The sequence below is a fragment of the Artemia franciscana genome, unplaced genomic scaffold, assembly GCF_032884065.1.
Source record: "Artemia franciscana unplaced genomic scaffold, ASM3288406v1 Scaffold_923, whole genome shotgun sequence".
Classification (NCBI taxonomy): Eukaryota; Metazoa; Arthropoda; class Branchiopoda; order Anostraca; family Artemiidae; genus Artemia; species Artemia franciscana.
In genome coordinates this window covers 200,448-220,854 of record NW_027069057.1, presented here as the reverse complement: position 1 = coordinate 220,854, position 20,407 = coordinate 200,448, and the positions used below count along the sequence as shown (strand labels likewise).

The 20,407-nt window shown below is 37.2% G+C and overlaps 1 protein-coding gene across 1 annotated transcript in view; it reads right to left on the bottom strand.

Annotated features, from left to right (window-relative positions):
- LOC136043748 (NBAS subunit of NRZ tethering complex-like) overlaps nt 1–20,407 on the bottom strand; it is a gene marked incomplete at its 3' end in the record, with an annotated part of 153,175 nt that overhangs the window by 9,962 nt on the left and 122,806 nt on the right. The window contains 4 exon segments of the mRNA XM_065728669.1: nt 868–1,050; nt 3,897–4,013; nt 12,842–13,089; nt 19,581–19,759. Of these exon segments, the coding sequence (XP_065584741.1) occupies nt 868–1,050; nt 3,897–4,013; nt 12,842–13,089; nt 19,581–19,759 (727 nt within the window).

The window sequence follows — 20,407 nt, the reverse complement described above, 5'->3', positions numbered from 1 at the left end:
AGATTGAATCAAACGAAGAAAAAGGAATGCACCTGCCTATATATTTCATATGATTTGAAACTCGTAAATTATGATGAATATATTAAGAGATTGCAAAATTAAAGATATGTATCTATATTTTCGCACACATACACACACAAAAAGAAAACAAGAAAGAAAGAAATAACCCCATTTTCGAACCCAAAGAGAGACGTCGAAGTCAACAGGTAATCAGTACCAAAGCTCATCAGTATATAACAAAACCCTCTCAAACTTTTCAATATATTATCTGATTGTTTTACGTTTCAAGGTTAGACAAAATAAACGACAAAAAAAAGGGAAAGAGTTGTGCAAACCTTACAACCCAGAAAAACAAGCCGGTGCGTTATTACTGGACATAAGACTACCAATTCTGCGTTCTTTAGTAGCCAATAGCAAAGTTTTTATATACAGACAGGAGATCGAAAACCCTACTTAAAACACAATTTGTTTTTAAATGCTGCGGCGCTGCTGCAGTCGTAATAAATGTTTCACTTTCCTGATAAACAGTGGTTTTAGAACTTATGGCCCCATAAAAAAGTTTCTACGTTCCCTGCTCCCCCAACAAATAGAAATTTCTGCAATCCACAATGAATCAAAGTTAATAATAGAAGAATATAATACAATTAGAAAAATCATTTTTTATCAAATTACGGATCTAATATGATGGACAAGTTGGTTAGTTGGGACATCAGGCCAACTACCCAGCTTATGAATCTGGCATCCAAAGAACGTATTTAAAATTTCTTTATACCTCTGTTGACACCAGTATTATATAGGACTGTGTAAACCAAGAACTCTAATTTATAGGGCGAAACAAGAAAAAACAGAAAGAGAAAAAAATTGAACCTAAGCTTTTCTAGGATATCTTTGATGGCTCTGACCAAAAGATCCTCAGGTACTTGAATAAGATCTGCAGGCAAAAACGCTGAGATAGTTTCTAATATTTCAATTGGATGTAAATGAGAGATAGCGATCTCCTTTTGAACTGCAAGTATAGCTTCTCTGTCACCTTTGGAAGATTCCAAGCACCTAAAGAAAAAACAGTTCGTGAGGAATTGACGAAGCTACAGTAAGAGATGGAACCTGGGAGGGCTAGAGAGACCAAAAAGAGGGGTTATACAATAAAAATGCATGAACAAGCACATAAGATATATATCGGGAAAAAAAAATATTACAAGCTGCTACGCAAAGAACCTATCGGATTAAAGAAAATCCGACCAATGGCACATTAGCAAAACTTCTATAGAGCTTAAAACAAAAACATCACCACGTCATAAGAAGAATAGATTAGCGCTATTAAGTTTTGCTTTGTTTGATAGAAATTAGTTCAATTTCTGAAACTCTAAGTACTGATTTATCGACTTTCTAAAGTAACAAAAAAGGAAATATAAACAAGAGCTAGGAGCTCTTATGGCACTTGTGACGAGGTCGGAAGAGCCAAGAGCTCATATGTTATGAGCTCTAGCCAAATTCTAAGAATCAATAAATTGCTTTAAAAGGAAAATCAGAGGCTTGGTGCCGGTCGGGAATTAAAATAAGAGCTCTGAGTCACGAGGTCCTTCTAAATATGAAAATTAATTAAGATTCGATCACCCACTCGTAAGTTAAAAATACCTCAATTTTTCCAATTTTTCTTCTCCCTTCAGCCCCCCAGATGGTCGAATCGGGAAATACGACTTCATAAAGTCAATTTGTACAGCTCCCTGACACGCCTACCAATTTTCATCGTCCTAGCACGTCCAGAAGCAGCAAACTCGCCAAAGCACTGAACCCCACCACCTAACTCCCCCAAAGAGAGCGGATCCAGTCGGGTTACGTCAATCACGTATCTAGGACATTTATATGCGTTTTCCAAGATTTCCGGTTTCCCCCTCCAACTCTCCCCAATGTCAACAGATCTGGTCGGGATTTGAAATAAGAGCTCTGAGACATTAGTTCCTTCTAAATATCAAATTTTATTAAGATCCGGTCACCCGTTAAAAATATCTCAATTTTTCTAAATTTTCCAAATTAATAACCCCCAGCTCCCCCAAAGAGAACAGATCCGTACCAATTATGTCAATCTCTTATCTATAACTTGTGCTTATGCTTCCTATCTCCTATTCTATCATCCTATCATCCCGATCTCTCCACTCTAAGCGTTTTCCAAGATTTCTGTTTCCCCCTCCAGCCCTCTAAGTCCCCGGATCCGATTCGGATTGAAAATGGAGCATCTGAGACATAGGTTTCTTCTATATATCAAGTTTCATTGAGATCCGATCACCCATTCGTAAGATACCTCGATTTCACGTTTTCAAGAACTCCGGTTTCCCCCTCCAACTCCCTTCAATGTCACTGGATCTGGTCGGGATTTCAATTGAGAGTTCTAAAGCACAAGATCCACCTAGATATCAAATTTCATTAAGATCTTATCACCCGTCCGTAAGTAACGAATACCTCATTTTTCTAATTTTTCCGAATTACTCCCCCCCCCAACTCCACCGAAGAGAGCGGATCCGGTCCGGTTATGTCAGTCACCTATCTTGGACGTGTGCTTATTCTTTCCACAAGGTTCATCTTGATCTCTCCGCTCTAAGTGTTTTCCAAGATTTCCGGTCCCTCCTCCCTAATGACACAGGATCCGGTCAGGATTTAAAATAAGAGATCTGAGTTTCGAAGTCCTTCTAAATATTAAATTTCCTTAAGATACGATCACTCTTTCGTAAGTTAAAAATACCTCATTTTTTCAATTTTTTTTAGAATTGACCCCACCCAACTCCCCCAAAGAGAGCAGATCCATTCCTGTTACGTCAATCCTGTATCTAGGACTTGTGCTTATTGTCCCCGCCAAGTTTCATACTATCCCTCCACTCTAAGCGTTTTCCAAGATTTTAGGTTCCCCCCTCAATTCCCCCCCCAATGTCTCCGGATTCAGTCAGGATTTAAAATAAGAGATCTGAGACACAATATCCTTCCAAACTTCAAATTTCATTAAGATCCGATCATTCCTTCGTAAGTTAAAAATACCTCATTTTTTCAAATTTTTCAGAATTAACCCTCCCCCAACTCCCCCAAACAGAGCGGATCCATTCCGGTTATGTCAATGAAATATCTAGGACTTCTGCTTATTTTTCCACCAAGTTTCAACCCGATCCCTCCACTCTAAGCGTTTTCCAGATTTTAGGTTCCCCCCCTCAGTTCCCCCCATGTCACCGGATCCAGTCAGGATTTGAAATAAGAGCTCTGAGACACAATATCCTTCCAAACTTCAAATTTCATTAAGATCCGATCACTCCTTCGTAAGTTAAAAATACCCCATTTTTTTTAATTAATAAAGATCACCTATTAAACACTGAAAAACTGTCGCATAATACAACTTTCAACATCACTGAGTAAGAAGGGGATGCCATGAATGAAAACTAATTTTATGGTTGTTTCAATATACGTTTTGACAGAGCTATTGCTGTGTCGGCTATTTTATATTTGAAGATTACTGCTGAATTTTAGGTCCAAAGGAGTAAACGAAGTAAACATTTTGTAAATTTGAAATATACTAAACAAAGTTTACGTTTATCAGTTTGTGTTAAAATCTTCCAAAATGGTGCTGTGCGACTAAACATAGTCGACTAAACACAGAAAACATAGTTTTCTGTGTTGGTATTTGACCCTCTATAGTTACAGACTCAACAAAGTAAGCCACTGCTATTATTGATTTCTGCATTAATGAGACTTATTTTTGCGTCTTATAGCAGAATATAGTCTAAATGGAACGAGGGATAATTTTTGCCACAGATGAAGACGCTTGCAAATACTCATATGCCACTTCATTGAATACGCTACTAATACACTACACTGTATATTTCAGGCGTATTCAGTGCAATAATAGAAGCTTTCACCTTATGAAATACGCAACAGATTCGTCACTTCGAAGACTTTCAGCATCCTCAGAAGAATAAGCAGTCAAGTGACAAGACCAAAATTCCAACTGCGACTTGTTTTCTTCCCACAGAAGCCTAAAAATAGAACTTTATAAATCAAATGTCACGTCTTCTATTTATTTTATCTTTAGTTAGGTTATTATTATTATTTGAAGCATGTAAAACTTTTGCTAAAAGCTCCACGTTTTGTTGAAAAGGCACACGAAGTAAATTCAAATTTTATCATGTTCATAGCTAAATTTTTATAGCTGTAGTCTAACGTAAACATAAGCAAGACTGCCACACAATAAGACCGTAGCCACGCACTATATTCCAAGCCTTTTTTTTGTTAAACGTGCACTCTTTGTGGCTGGAAGATATGAACTATACACTGACATTGTTTTAGTCTTTCCGCCACTTCTAGCCAAACTAATCCACCTTACGCAGTTCTTGTACCAGACATAGGCAATTAATAGTTGGGAAATTGAATCCACATCTGATGACATGTAACAATATTAATGCTCGCATCCAACGGAGGGATTGTGAATAGTCACTAATTCGAAAAGTCACATTAAGGAAAGGACAAATAAAAGAGCTGACAGCTTTTGGTATGACCAGAATTTTGACTTTTATTAGGCAACATCTGATATACACGAGCTTTCTGAGAAATGGCTGGTGATCCATGTCTCAGATGTAAGAAAAACGTTACAAGAGCTCAAGGCGGAATTCAATGCCGTACCTGCACGAAGTGGTTACATTTCTCCTGTGCATCCGTCACCTACAGCAAAGAAGCTACTGAAAAATTATTGGGGAAGTGGCAATGTCATCGATGCAAAGAAGTAACTAACACACCAAAAGTCGCGACAGTCGGAACTCCGAACAGCCAAAGGCAGCACAATCAAGGCTCCATTACTGTATCTACTACTTCAACGCAGTCTTTAGACAACAATGAGCCCTCGATCATCGGTGAAAGTCCTTTGGTTCACGAAACCCCTACCATACAATCTCGTAGCGAACCTTGCAGTTATTGCCACACCCAGACAGAAGCCAGCCCATCATTTCGCTGTTTTTTCTGTAGTGAGTGGGAGCATGCCTCTTGCCGTGGAATAAACTCTGATATTGTCCTTTCGATGAAACTTGATGACCCAAAATCAATCTTGTTTCGATACGAGTGTTCATCCTGCTCCAAGCGGAATGTAGCCCATCTGCAGCTACAAGTTAGGACAATGGCAGATCGCACGAAAACCGTCAATCCAAATGAACAGGGACGATCAACCCTAAATTCCGGCGATCAAGCACTGTATTCCCATGTGGCTCAAAATGGAGCAGCCGGTCTTGGTGCAAGTATACCAACTGCAGTCTACGTGACCAACCCAATCGAAACGCTTCTATTAGCTGAAAAGGAGAAGCAATTGCGGGAAGAAAAACGACGTAACTTAGTCATAGCGGGAATTCCTGAGTCTGATAATCTTAATGGAATAGAGTCACAAGTAATCATTGAACTTTGCCGAAAGAACAGCTTAGGAGCCACCTTAGAAATCGATGATTTTATTGAGACTAGGCGACTAGGAAGAACAAGAGAAAATGACAAACCAAGAAAGCTCCTTGTAAAGCTCCGAGATGACGCTTCAACTTTGGCAAAATGAAATACCATTCTGAAAAATGCCAGAATTTTGCGAAATTCTACAGATCCCCAGACCCGCTGTGAGATCTACATAGGGCCTGATCTTACACGACTCCAGCTACAGACTCAAGCAGAAAGAAGGAATCTCAAAAGAATTGAAAATGCCATCCATGAGCGAGTAGCAACAGATCAAACACAACAATAGCAACAAAGAACCATAGACAAAACAGTGAATAATATGTTACTTGACTACTACCACCTGACACCCCCACCATCAAATCTACAAATAATAACTATGAAAAGGCCAGGAATCCGCAACCCACCGTTATCTGAGCTGTCGCCTTCTTGGTGCCAATTCTACAGAAACATACCTCCACCATATAATCTGTCAAATGGGGAGCAAGACCAACAAAGCTCCAGCCCAGCGTTCTGCAACTTGAGGAGCCCATCTGACAATCACCACGACAACCTGCAAAAAGGGAGGAAAACAGGTAAATCCCAAACCAAATCGACTCTGTCAAATAACCTTCTACCCGGAAAGGGACTCCCCTGTCCACAGCAAATCAAAACAAATCCAAAATGCATCATCACCACCTCCACCTCAATAAATACTCAAGGTCTAAGTCTAGAGACTCCTGATTCTTCTTCCTGCAATCTGGAAAGAGGGAAAAAGAAAACAGTTTTTAATACGAAGCCAACCCAAACTTACTGCTTTCCAACAATAGCCCTGTCGAATGTTCGCTCTCTCAACAACAAGACAGAAGATATGGAAGTTTTCTTAAGGAAACGCGACATTGACGTCATGTGTATGACAGAAACATGGATTTCGTCTTCGGCTTTGGCCATTATCGACGGGTACTCCTGTTACATTTCCCCACGCTGCAGCGCATCAGGTGAGCCTATGACGCACGGTGGCGGTGTCGGTTTCTACTGCAAAGAAAACATGCCTCACAGGATCCTGGATGTCTCAGTGCCAAAGACCCATGACATCGAAGTTTCATGGCTTTGGGCACGACCAAAAGGCCTACCCCGTCAAGTGTCGTCACTGATATATGCCACAGTATATTTCCCTCCAAGAGGACCATACCGGCGACAACTAGTGGAATATCTCCAACAAAGTTGCGACATCATCAGAACTAAATACCCATATGCTGGAATCTTTCTTTGCGGGGACTTCAACGACCTGAAGCCGAACTGGATCGAGAGCTCTACAGCCCTTCTTCAAATAGTTAATGTAAAAACAAGAGGAGAAAACACCCTCGATTTGATCTTCACTACACTTGGTGATTTCTACTTAGATCCCTCGGCGGAAGCACCACTCTCAACCAGCGACCACGCAACTGTTCTATTGCGACCAAAGTCAACAGTGGGACCTAGTAAACCAACCCGGTTCACTTACCGTCCGCTCACAGAGGAAGGCATAATTGGCTACAGAGAATGGCTCAACTCGGTATGCTGGTTCCGCCTTTTCAAAGACGAAAATGCAAACAGCATGACCGAACTCTTCTATGAGAAAACGTCTCGAGAGTACGAACGATTCTTCCCTGAGAAGCGAGTTACAATTAAGCCACAGAGCAAACCATGGGTTAACCTGAACATAAAAGCTGCAATGAGAGAGCGAGATATGCTTTACAAGACAAAGCCCCATTGTGATGAATATAAACGGAAGAGAAATATAGTAGTGAGACTACTAAAGCAAGCTAGGCGTCTGTATGGACACCAAATATTCGCTAGGTTGTCAGCCAGTGATCCAAGGAAGTTCCACACAACTGTACAGAAGTTAATGGGACAGCAGAAGTCAAAATCCATTCTGAAGGACGAGCAAGGAAAGAATTTAACCGCAGAAATAATTAATGCCCACTTCTCAAATATTTGCCGCCAACAGCCTCCCCTCAATACTTTACCACAGAATGGTCCGATTGAAACCATCCCTGTCATCACAGTTTCCCAGGTCCAGGAAAAACTCGAACACCTAGATATTAGGAAAGCCTCTTACCCCGGCGAAATTCCTATAAGGCTGATACACGCATGCTCCTCCTTCATGGCCACGCCATTGGCTATGATGTATAACCAGTGCCTACTGGAAGGATTTTTTCCAGATAAGTTTAAAAAGGCATATATCACACCTATTCCGAAGAAAACATCACCGACCTCACCGTCAGACCTTAGGCCGATTTCGAAAACTCCCATCATCTCGAAAGTCTTTGAAGACTTTATTCTACAGTGGCTACTAGCAGAAGTAGAACATAAAATCGACCCTATGCAGTTCGGTTTTCGTCGAGGGCACAGCACAACACATTATCTGGTCAGATTACTTCATGATCTACTAGAGCATCTAGAAATTTCGGAAGCCCTTGCTGGTATAATATTTTCTGATTTCGTGAAAGCTTTCGATCTCCTTGACCACGAGACTGTTATCAATGAAGCCCGTGCCCTGGAGGTTTCGCAGTTTCTGCTGTGCATCATCGCAAGTTTCCTTTCTGGTCGTCAACAGTGCGTACAACTTGAAAACGGGGAAGCATCCAACTTCCAAGACATCACATGTGGAGCAGCCCAAGGAAGCAAGCTAGGTCCCGTCTTATTTGTCATTGTAATCAACCGACTGATGAGACAACATAAACAAAGGTACAAGTTCGCAGACGACTGTTCAATAAGTCTACTACGATTCCTTCCACAAACACACGACCAACTCGAGCCCCTGGTTGCAGAGCTTCGGGATCAAGCTGATCAAGTGAAGCTCCAGATAAGTCTTGAGAAAAGCTGTGTGTTGCGTGTCAACTTCCTAAAGAAGAAGAGCATTGACGAACCTGCGCCTCTCCAAACAAAGAAATCAGTTAAAATACTCGGCATCACACTAAGTGACGATCTTAGGTTCGGAGATCACATCAACCAGATCACAGCAAAAGCAGCTGGTCTTCTAAAATCCTTTGCAAATCTCAAAAGGTTTGGAATGAAAGAACAACTCCTTCTTTCGTGCTACAAAACTTATGTAATGCCCATAATAATGTATGGCTGTCCTGCCTGGCACCCATCGCTCACAGAGAAAGACAGAAGTCAGCTTGAAACAATTCAGACAAGAGCCTGCAAAATAATTCTTGGATCAAATTACAAAAACTACCAAGAAAGCTTGAGCGAACTCAGGCTCCCAACCCTGGATGAAAGGAGGCACGAAACACTGATGAAGTTTGGAGCTGACATCCTGAAGTCCCCAACGCACCAAGATATCCTGCCTCAGTTTACTTCAGTGACTCACGCACGCAAGACGAGGGTGGCAACTTTTAAAGAGGGAAAAGAACTGTTAGAATGCACGCCTACACACTCAACGACAAGATTTTTAAACTCCTTCGTTCCATACTTCGTGAAGTACTACAACAACAATATCCTCAAATCGAAGTGACAGCTCATCATGTGTGTTCTTTATTTTGTGTCTTTTTGCGTTTTTCTATTTTCTTTTTTTGTTTGACGATACCAATGTTATTGCATTGTGATAAAGGGAAAGAATAAAGATTGTTATTATTATATTGCAGCCACTATACTTAATGTAGTACTTCTGAGACAAACCTCAATCTGTCGATATTAATGTTTGCACATTACATTATATAACTGGCAAAGACACCTGACCATATTCAGACTTCTTTGAGTTTCCTTTAAAATAATTTGCAAGAGAAAAACTGTAGGCCAATGTCCGAAATCGCAAGTTACAACTGTCAGACATAGCCCTTGGAATCCTTACCATAATTTTTATTGAGCGGAAAATGGTCAAAGTGGTTGAAATTTTGAGATATGCAGGATTCATCTTATGTTGAAATTAAATATAAAAAAATAAGTTTTTTTTTTAACTGAAAGTAAGAAGCGATATTAAAACTTAAAACGAACAGAAATTACTCCGTATATGAGAGGGGCTGTTCCCTCCTCAACGCCCCCTCTCTACGCTAAAGTTTGACTCTTTCTCTCAACTCTACTTTTTAAAACAGTAAAACTTAACGTCAAAAGCGGGGGTTGACGTTGACGTCTACGAATAGTTATTTCTATTCGTTTTAAGTTTTAATATCGCTCCTTACTTTCACTTAAAAAAAATGTTTTTTTTTTATTTAATTTCTGAACATTTTTGAATTAATCCATGTTTTGATTTTGGCTCTCCGCATATGAATGGAGAGCCATGTACACTGTACACTGAAAGCGTCTGTACACTTCTTAATAACCATTACTTTATGCAAACACTGGTCAAAGTTTTTACCTTGCAGCCCCTTTCATGGGGACTGTGGGGTAGCAAGTTGTCCCTAAAGACATAGTTATTAGGTTTTTCGACTATTCTGAACAAAATGGCTATCTCAGAATTTTGATCAGGTAACTTTGTCAAAAATGAGCGTGGGAGGGGGCCTAGAAGCCCCCAGTTTTTGGTCACTTAAAAAGGGCACTAGAACTTTTAATTTCTATTAGAATGAGCCCCCTCACGACATTCTAGGACCACTTGGTCAATACGATCACCCCTGAACAACACACACACACAAACAAAAAAAACAAAAACAAACAAACAAATAAACACGTATCCGTGATCTGTCTTGTGGCAAAAAAAAAATGCAAAATTCCACATTTTTGTAGATAGGACCTTGAAACTTCTATGTAGGGTTCTCTGAAACCTTTGATGGGTAAGTCTAAACTTAATGAAACTTATAGATTTAAAATCAATATTAAAATGCGATTCTTTCGATGTAACTATTGTTATATAAATTCCGTTTTTTAGAGTTTCGGTTACTATTGAGCCGGGTCACTCCTTACTACAGTTCGTTACCACGAACTGTATGATAGAAAATGGGTGTGTCATATAACAGCCATGGTACAGAAGTCAGAAAGGTAATGTTTGGGATACACAGAAATACATTGACATCAGAAATAAGTAACACTAACTTCCAAAAACACAAATTTAACACCGAAGTTCAGCTTAATTTACAATGTGGCTCATAAATATAAGACTTCCAGCCAACAAAGCAACTAGGAACCCTTCAAATTTGATATTATAGGCCAATTTTGGACCTAAAAAACACTAAACATATTCAAGGATTACAAAATTTTGGAGTATTTCACTATAAAATATAAAGATGCACCCAAGCCATAGAGGGTGCACCCAGATGGCTACAGAAGATCAGGAGAAGGCTTAGGTGCACCCAAAATACACCCAATTATTTGCAACACACGATTATGAGCGACACAAAACAAAAGGATACCTGACGAGAATCGATTTATTAGTTCATAGGACAATGGACAGGAACCAGAAGACATTGAAGTTCTCCAAGGAATTCGGTGCAAGACTTAAAGACCGAAGTAAAGCTATGGCAACCAGCTCTCGATAAATCTCCAAGCCTTAATTTCTATAGGGATATAAAAGAGAATTGAATGGTAGTTTGCTTTTAGGTTGGGGTTATCTTTCAAATACTTAAGACACGGATTCAGCTTCGAGCTAATTTTTGCCCGATTTTTGGCAAGGATCCAGGGAGAATGAGGTAAAGTCTGGAAGCAAAGGATAAGAGGACACATGTCTGGGGAGAAGGATCATGACTTAGGTTATCTTTCATCTATGTAGGGAGTCTTCTCATTTAAAATGTTTGATTTTTGTTGAAGGAGGAGATATAGATACCGGATAATGCCATCTAGGTTGCCTCGTTATTTAGTAGCAGCAGGAAAAGCCATTATAAAGAGAACGATGTCAAATAGTCTAATTTAATTAGTACGAGCGTCTTTTCGTTTATATTTTTGGGGATATGGCTTTTGTTAAAGTTTCTCAAACGGATTACTATTATTTTACTTTTTTGGTAGTATTCCACTTATGCATTTAGGATTATAAAGAACTAAGGAAACAGCTAACAATTTTGTATATGGGATAGAAGGCCATAGTGATAAAAGAAAACATTAGATAGCAGAATACCAACAACATCTTCATTATCGCATTTTTTCTTCTTCTTTTTTGTGTGTGAGCGTCCAGGATCCTAAATACTTGTCAAGAGTGATGTTCGAAGAACTATAAATTGATTTTTTTTCTTTATTGTATTTTTTTTTTCGGATTTTTTTTTTTGCTAAATTACGTAACAGTAGAATTATATTGAGTTTTGTTTTTTGGTAGTGTCCTGCTTATGCATTTAATTTCGTACAAAATTATGGGAACGGCTAGCAATTTTGTATACGGGATAGAAAACCATGGTGATAATCGATAGAAGAACGCCAATAACATCTTCATTGCGTTTGGAGTTCTTTTTTTTTAGAACAATAAATGCTTTTTAAGAGTGATGCTCAAAGAACTGTAGATTTATTTTATTTGTATTTTTTGGGAGGTCTTTTTTTGTTCAAATACATAAAAGTATGATTATATTAGTTTAGTAACTTGTGTTCTCTTCCCTTATCCAATTTTTTCATTTTGTGTTTATCATCCTGTTTTAAGACTGCTGCTGCTTTTCTTTTCGTCAGAGCTACAGGCCTCTGCTATGATTTTAGTTGATGCTCCCGTTGATAAAAGCATGCAGATTGAAATTGCGAGTACTTCGAATATAAATGCTTGGCTTTCACCCAATGAGATAAGATAATATTTTCATAAGATTTGATAAATTGATTTAGTTTTTAAGTTTTAGTTAAAACAGAATAGAAACAGCCAAATAATAATACAAACTGTTAAAAATTAATCAAACAAGAAATCTATTAAATATAAAAATGGTCAATAAAAATTAACTCAAATTAGTAAAATATATCATTCAAAGTTTTGTAACGATCTTTGTACAATTAATAACGAAAAAATGAAAGAGGGGGGGATTTTAGGTATGCTTTATCGATAAATGACTATTAAAAAGCTACGAAAAATACCCGAACTCACTTTCCAAGTCAAATTTTCATATTGTTTATTTTAGCTACACTTGTGCAGCTACTTATTTCTTGTTCATTTCTGCTCCATAATTTTGTATTCTAAACTAGAAATGAAAATCTCAACATTTTGAAAGTCCAAGGGTCAACCTATGTCCCTGCCTGAAGCTCACTGAACTTTTTTTTTTTTATTAAGATTCGAAATATTTACAAATACACCCGCTACACCCCTCTCCTCTCCCAATTTTAACAGACATATATGTACGCTGACACGTAATCTCTCACCTTCTCGCTGAGTATGCTAGCCCTGGTTCAGATTAGAACCCGTCACTTTTCTTCCCGAAACCGAGTGTATGGTTAACAAAGTCCATGAATGAAGATAATGAATAATTACAATCTAATTAATCAGTCTGGTAATCGATTTGAAAAGTTAGTGAAAGAAGAAAGAACTCACATCTCTTCTTCTTTAAATTCCTTTGCCAGTCTACCAATTATTTGACGAACAAATTTTAAGCCTCTATTTAAGAAGTCACATCTTGCCTGTACTGGGATCGTTTCTGTCGCCTTTTGGCTGAAGCAAAGACTGTCAATAACATCAAGGAAATCCAAATGATTCAGCTGAGTCATAAATACTTTACATTCATCAAATCTGTTCAGCCATTCTGCATAACTATACGCCGGTCGACCTGGTTTAGAATGTCCCTTAACAAAAGAGAAGAGTAATTAAAACCACGAATTTTAATATCATTTGACAGACAACGTTCAGCTTCATCTACGAAATGAATCACATTTTGGAAACTTTTGTTTAAAACGTTGAAAATTGGCTGAAAGTTCTCAAAAAGAAAAAGAATCTGATTTTTTAAGCAAGTGTTCATCATTCTCTAACAGATTGAGCAATATAATTCTGGCTTAATAAACGAACAAAACTAACAAATTGTTAAACTAACAAGTCCAATTGCACAAGCGACTTGCATCAGTTCGGTGTCAGTTACATTTGTCATAAAATCACATATTTTCACGAAACATTAACCTTAAGTTTACGGATGTAAAAAGGGGAATAAAAAAAATTCAAGATAGCCGTCATAAAATACATATACTAGAGAAAACCATTATGAATACAAACATAGTGAAGTCGCGTCTTCTATTTTTCATCAAAATAATTCCCAACTAAATGAAACATCTAAAATACAAAAGGTGTGGACCAATGAACAAATAGTTACAGAAAACCAAGAGATGTCTCATTCCAACGGAAATTAAATGTTCAAATGCTATTCTTATGTAGCAATAAAACTGTGCCACAGCAAAAGTGGCATTTTGCGCCGTTGTGTCGCACGAAACAACAATTTTACCCCAAAGAGGGGAAAAAGGCTGTCGACTGCATATTCCAAGACAGAAAATATATTTAAACATTATAAAAAACTGTATTTCAAGTCTTTCTGGGATATGATGTCACATTTGAGTGGCCCCATTACTTCATTCCCCCAAATTTCATCATATTCCTTGATATGTTATAAACTGGTTATAAGAGTATTCCTTGTATTATAAAAAAAAGGCTGACTTGTATCATAAATTGACAGGTGGGGAATAATGCTTAAAATTAAACTAATCCTACTATGGAATAATAACAATAAAGCGAATTTTCGACATTTGCTGCAGTAGCGGTAACCTAGTAAGAGATAATTACGTCCCATATTAAGAAACACAATAGCCCATAACTCGTAAAAATGGTATCAGATCGAACTACAAAGTACACCATTAGAACCACCTTGCCCGAAACCCCCTTTTAAGGAAAATTAAAGTCCCTTGTCTTGAACAGCGAAGAAAATCCGTTGACTTGAAAAACAAGGAAAGTGACTGCAATCGTGATATTTTGCATTGACAGCATGTTTTTATTTCCTTTTCCTCCTCCCAAGCTAGTTGGACACTGGAACGTCATAGAGAGCTGTTTAATGGTTCGTTTTAAAGGCAATTGCAACAAATACGTGCGTTTGTAATTAAAATTAACCTATATTCCTTTTAATATCCTTCAATATTCTAATATCTCAACATATTTCATACAAGACAATTTTTAACATTTAAATGAATATCCTATCGGCAACTTCTCAAAGATACCAAAAATAATATAGCTCTTGAACACTTTAAGCGAAAAAATTGGGGATTTTTTTGCAAGGTAGCCTTGCAGCATTTGGGATCATATCCTGGGCCCTGTATGACCATTTGCATTTTCCAAAATCAAAAAAGTTTGGACGATTTGTATGAATCAGTGGCTCCCAAAATTTTGAATTACTGTAGGCTAACTCTTATTAAGTCAGTTATATAGTTTGTGCCCTCCCCCCGCCTTTATTACTTATTATTTTTTTTTATTATGGGTACAGATTGAAAGTAAAAGGCTTCTTATTTTTATTATATTTCAGTTAACATGGGCTAGATGCCGTTCTTTATTATAAAAACGGAAAGAAAGATGCATTTGATGCAGAATATCCTAGTTCAAACAACTTTTCTTGTTTCTCAAGCTAATAGATATTCCTCGTTATTCAAGCAAAGGGGCGGTAAGTTTCCTATATAGAGGTTTCGAACAAGGTGGTTCTAATAGTGTATTTCTTGTTTTGATCTGACACTATTTTAAGGAGTTTTTGGCTATAGTATTTTTTAGTATTGGACGTGATTGTCTCTTACTAGGTTGCTAGCTACCGCTGCAACCCGGATATTTAAATACTTTAATTACTATTGGCTATAGTTCATTCTGTCCTGTGGCGGCGCAGTGGATTTGACCTTAGCTTGGTAATACGGGACCCAGAGATCGAATCACGCTGCAGGAATGCACTGCAGGGCCGACGCAGGGACCTTTGTAGTCAAGAAGCGTCGTTAATTCTTAAATAATAATAATATAGTTCATTCTTTAATATAATGCAGCTTACAAAGTTTTGTAGTTTTTTCTGATACCCTTTGCTTTGTAATAATATGAATACTGTAATCTTAACTATAGTTCAGTTGCCTATACAAATTAGTATAGGCAAGAGTTCGTTTAATGTCATGAACTTTATCGTTTCTTTATGTAACGTTAAGTATAACCGTACAAGCCTATAGTTTAGTGAATTTGCCTATACAAGTTAACATAGGCAAGAGTTCGTTTTTTATTATAATCTTTACCATAAACTAGCTACCGTTGCAACTAGAAAATAAATCATTTACTATAGGCAGTAGTTCATCCTTTAATGTAATCTTGCCGCAGGTAATTTTATAGGTTTGTCAATCTAAAGTCTACACAAAACCTGAATTAATAGCTACTACATGATATCCTCTTGACTGATACCATCTATGATAAACTATGTCGATCCTTTACGTAACAAACAGGAAAAAACCTATGGCCTTTCAAACAGGTCGTGGTAACGAACTGTAGTAAGGAGCGACTCGACTCAATAGTAAACAAAACTCTAAAACACGGAATTTTGATACTAAAAGATACATCAAAAGAATCGGATTTTTATGCTGATTTTAAATATATAAGTTTCATCAAATTTAGTCTTACTTAGCAAGATTTACGAGCCAGAGAAAATATACCTTATTTTGGAAAATAGAGGGAAACACCATATAAAAGTTACAGAATCTTAACGAAAATCACATCATCGCATTCAGCGTATCAGAGAAATCTATTGTAATAGTTTCAAGCTCCTATATACAAAAATCTGGAACTTCGTATTTTTTGCCAGAAGACCAATCACGGGTGCGTGCTTATTTATTTATTTTTTTTCCAGGGATCATCGTATCGACCAAGTGGTCCTAGAATTTCGCAGGAGAGCTCATTCTAACGGAAATAAAAAGTTCTAGTGTCCTAGAAAAGGTTCTAGTGTCCCTTAAAAGTCCTTTTTAAGTGACCAAAAAAATTGGAGGGCGCCTAGGCCCCCTCCCACGCTCATTTTCTTCCCAAAGTCAACAGATCAAAATTTTAAAATAGCCATTTGGTTTAGCATAGTCAAAAAACATAATAACTATGTCTTTTGGGATGACTTACTCCCCCACTGTCCCGAGGGGAGGGGCTGCAAGTTACAAACTTTGACCAGTGTTTACATACAGTAATACTTACTGGGAAGTGTACAGACGTTTACAGGGGTTTTTTTTTGGTTCGGGGGGGATTGAGGGGAGGGGGCTATGTGGGAGGATCTTTCCTAGGAGGAATACGTCATGGGGGAAGAAAAATTCAATGAAGGGGTTGCAGGATATTCTAGCATTATTATAAAAAAATAACAATGAAAAAAATAAATATGAAAGAGTTTTTTCAACTGAAAGTAAGGAGTAGCATTAAAACTTAAAACGAACAGAGATTATTACGCATATTAGGGATTCTTCTCTCCCTAAATACCTCGTTCTTTACGCTAAAGTGTTTCTAGTAGTTTTAACTATTTATTCTACGGCCTTTCTGATTCAGGGTTATTCTTAAAGAATTGGGACAAAATTTAAGCTCTAGTGTAAAGAGCAAGGTATTAACGAGGGGGCAAAACCCCCCTCATATACATATATCATATACATAATAAAATATACGAGCGTTACGTAAGTTAATTCTTAAGCTACGTATATTTTTTGCTAATAAAAACGTTCATTAAAAATTAAAAGTTCTAGTTGCCTTTTTAAATAACCGAAAAATTGGAGGGCAACTAGGCCTCCTCCCCACCCCTTTTTTCTCAACACCATCTGATCAAAACAAAGAGAAAGCCATTTAGCCAAAAAAGGAATTAACATGCAAATTTTATTTTAATAATTTAATTTTTGTGCGGAGAGCCAAAATCAAACATGCATTAATTCAAAAACGTTCAGAAATTATTTAAAAAGAAACTAGTTTTTTTTAACTGAAAGTAAGGAGCGACATTTTCAGCCATCTCTACAGCGATGATACCGATGAAACTTACATAATCCACATTTATAATTAACTAAACCGATTTCTTATATAATTTCTTTTTAGCGTATTAGCGAATTTATTATCATATATGTAACATATTTTTAATGAGTCTCCGATAGTACAATGGTAAGCATACCCATTTGTCACGTGGGTGTCTGGGATTCGATTCCCTGTTGGAGGGAATTTTTAATACATTGACTAAAACATAACGGTACAAGCTTATACTATAGTTAAGTGGCCTATACAAGCTAGTATGGGCAAGAATTCGTTCTTTATTGTAAACCTAGCTAAAATAATGAAGTAATATGAATGAAACAAAGGGTTTAGTTTCTTTGGCCTTGAGTTTAATTATGTAACTGTACAAGCCTTTACTATAGTTAAGTTGCCTATACAAGTTAGTATAGGCAAGAGTTAGTTGTTTATTATAGTTACTATAGAACTAGTTTTTTAGAATTAAAAAACTAGTATTATTGGTTTAACACCATAAACATTTTGCAGTTTACATAATAACTTTAGCGATTCTGAACTGAAAACTAAAAAAAAATAAATAAATAAAAAATTTCTTTGTAAATATAGGGCAACAATATAAAGATACGTACTTTACGGTTAAGCCAAAAAAAGTTTGGTTTAAGGAGACAATTATAACTTTAAACTGAGAGATGAAACAAAAGTTATTTTATTTAAATTCACAAGAATTTCTCTAGTTTCAATTCACAAATCAATTTTTTCGTTAAAACCCCCAAATGAATTTCTGCATTTTACATACCTATATTTATATACTGTTTATAAAGTTAAAATAGCGCTTGTACTATAGTGCTATAGAAAAGGGCTGGTTTTCGTAAAAAATTGATTTTTGTAATTACGTATTTTTTATATTATTTTGTGGATAGATAAGCGTGTATAAATATTGCATTCACTTATTATGTCATACATGGTTACAACCTATACGATTATAACGTCAGTCATCAAGCTTGTACACGAAAATTCAATTTTTTTTTTGTCAAAATTAATTCTATTTAAAAAACTGTGTGAGATTGCAAATAGGCAAGACTATTAAGCTAGATAGTCTTTTATACAGGGGGGAATCGAACTTTCCGCATTTGTTTGATTTCTTTCCCACTAGCAGCACAGTAGCTGACGACGTAGCCTCCAACGGCTACGTCGTTGCCTCCAACGGCATTTTAAAGACCTTTATTTGCGCATTGTATGTGTATCATTAAATTAGATTTAGTCTTATTTTCTTTTCAAAGCACTTCGAAAAATAGGGTCCTTCAAAGTATATTTAGCATGTTCAGTTCACAAATGTCTCAAGAGCAAGGAAGATTTCATACAGCCACTCGACAGTGCATCCCCACATATTGTACGTCGTGTTTAAGGCAGATCTCATCTCCTACATAGGGAAATCCATACTTAATGCAAGCTTCACAATACTTTCTCCTTTTTGTTCTAGTGATGACAGGTCATTTTCAATTTTCTTTTTCTCCGGATTTGGGGAAGAACAGGCTAATTGAGAACATTCTAGATAAGGCTGTAGCTCTTTCCCCTTTCCTCTTGTTTGCCTCTTATCCATACCGGGATCTTTTCTTATCGGATCCCGGTGGAGAACTGTTCCTACCGCTTTTACGAGCACAGTAATTTACACAAATTATATTGTTAACTTACAGGCAAAACATGACAACCACACTTGAAACTCTATATGCAACAGCCCCCCTAGCACCATCCTACACAGCATCTGCATACGACTTTCAGCGCCCAGAAATTGTGGACCTTCCAGCATCAAACTCTGTTTGTTTCAATGGTTTCGACCAAACCATTTAAACAAACAGAGTTTCATGATCGAAACCGTTTCGTGACTTACTCATCAGGTTAACGAGTTTTTTCATTATTTGAGTAGCACGACAAGAGTGATTTTTTTGCCGCCCTGTTAATTTTTTTAAGTCCACCTAACCAGTCTATGGCGTGTCCCTAGGGGTACGGATGGCCCAGGTTAGGAACCACTGATATGGATAATTAGTTCGTCCCCACAGAGTGATTTGAACTCATCCGCTCTTTTCAAAGGAGAGTCAGAAAGGAGAGAAACACAGTTTTCAACATTGTTTTTCTCCTTTATCACTTGTAAACACTCTAGGCTACGTCCTGCTTACATAACTTGCATCACAGACACACAAAATTAAATTAAAATCAACCTTGGCCATTTTGCCTAACCCATATCTAGCAGCATCAGAATCATTAGCAACCTATTAACCTTGCCAAATGCTCCTTTTCGGTTAATTTTATAGATCAATAGCCAAGGCCATACCTCAAAAACGACTTTCTTCGATAACGATCCATAAATTATGCTCGGCGAGATTGTAATCCCCGTAGTACTGACCGTGACTCCAAGCTTCACAATATTGTTCACATTTTCGGGTGATAAAACTGGAAATATGGTTTCCAGGAAGCCCTCTTTTCCGGATATCAACCTTTTAAAATCCATTCCTGTAAGTAATTTAACTAGCTTTAGAAGGTAGTTAGTAATAAAAAAAAGGTAGTAATAATAAAACCTTCATTCACACTGCTACATGAAGCAATTAAACATGGACGCACCCCCATCCAATTACAATGATGAAAACATTAGCAAATACTAAACACAATTATCCAGAGATTGTCTGAGGACAGAACAATTCGTGATTAAAAAATGCGAATATAAGAGCATACTCCGAATAAAAAATAAAAACAAGTAACCGACTATTCGGCCGTGGTAAAAAGCGTTGATCGCAGTTTCTTCAAAATGAGCTAGATGGGGAGAAAAATGAGTGAAATACAAAGAAAGAAGAAAACAAATTCAGTTCATCTTGCTCGAAGACAATGTAACCCATTTTAAGTAATATAAAGTGCCGTTAATTTATCTTGACAGTAATAACATCCCGGAAATCCAGCATTTTATTGATCTTGTTTCTTGGTAGGTGGTCATGGGACTTCAAAAGAAGACTAAAAGCATAATCTAAAAGAAATTTACCCCCCACCTTTACATTATGCAAGCGCCAGGAGTCTCTCAAAAGTTCCAAATGACAACTTACACAAAATAATTGATTTTAAATTTTACAGGAAATTTTGAATTTCAAATGAAAATCAAAGGTATTATTT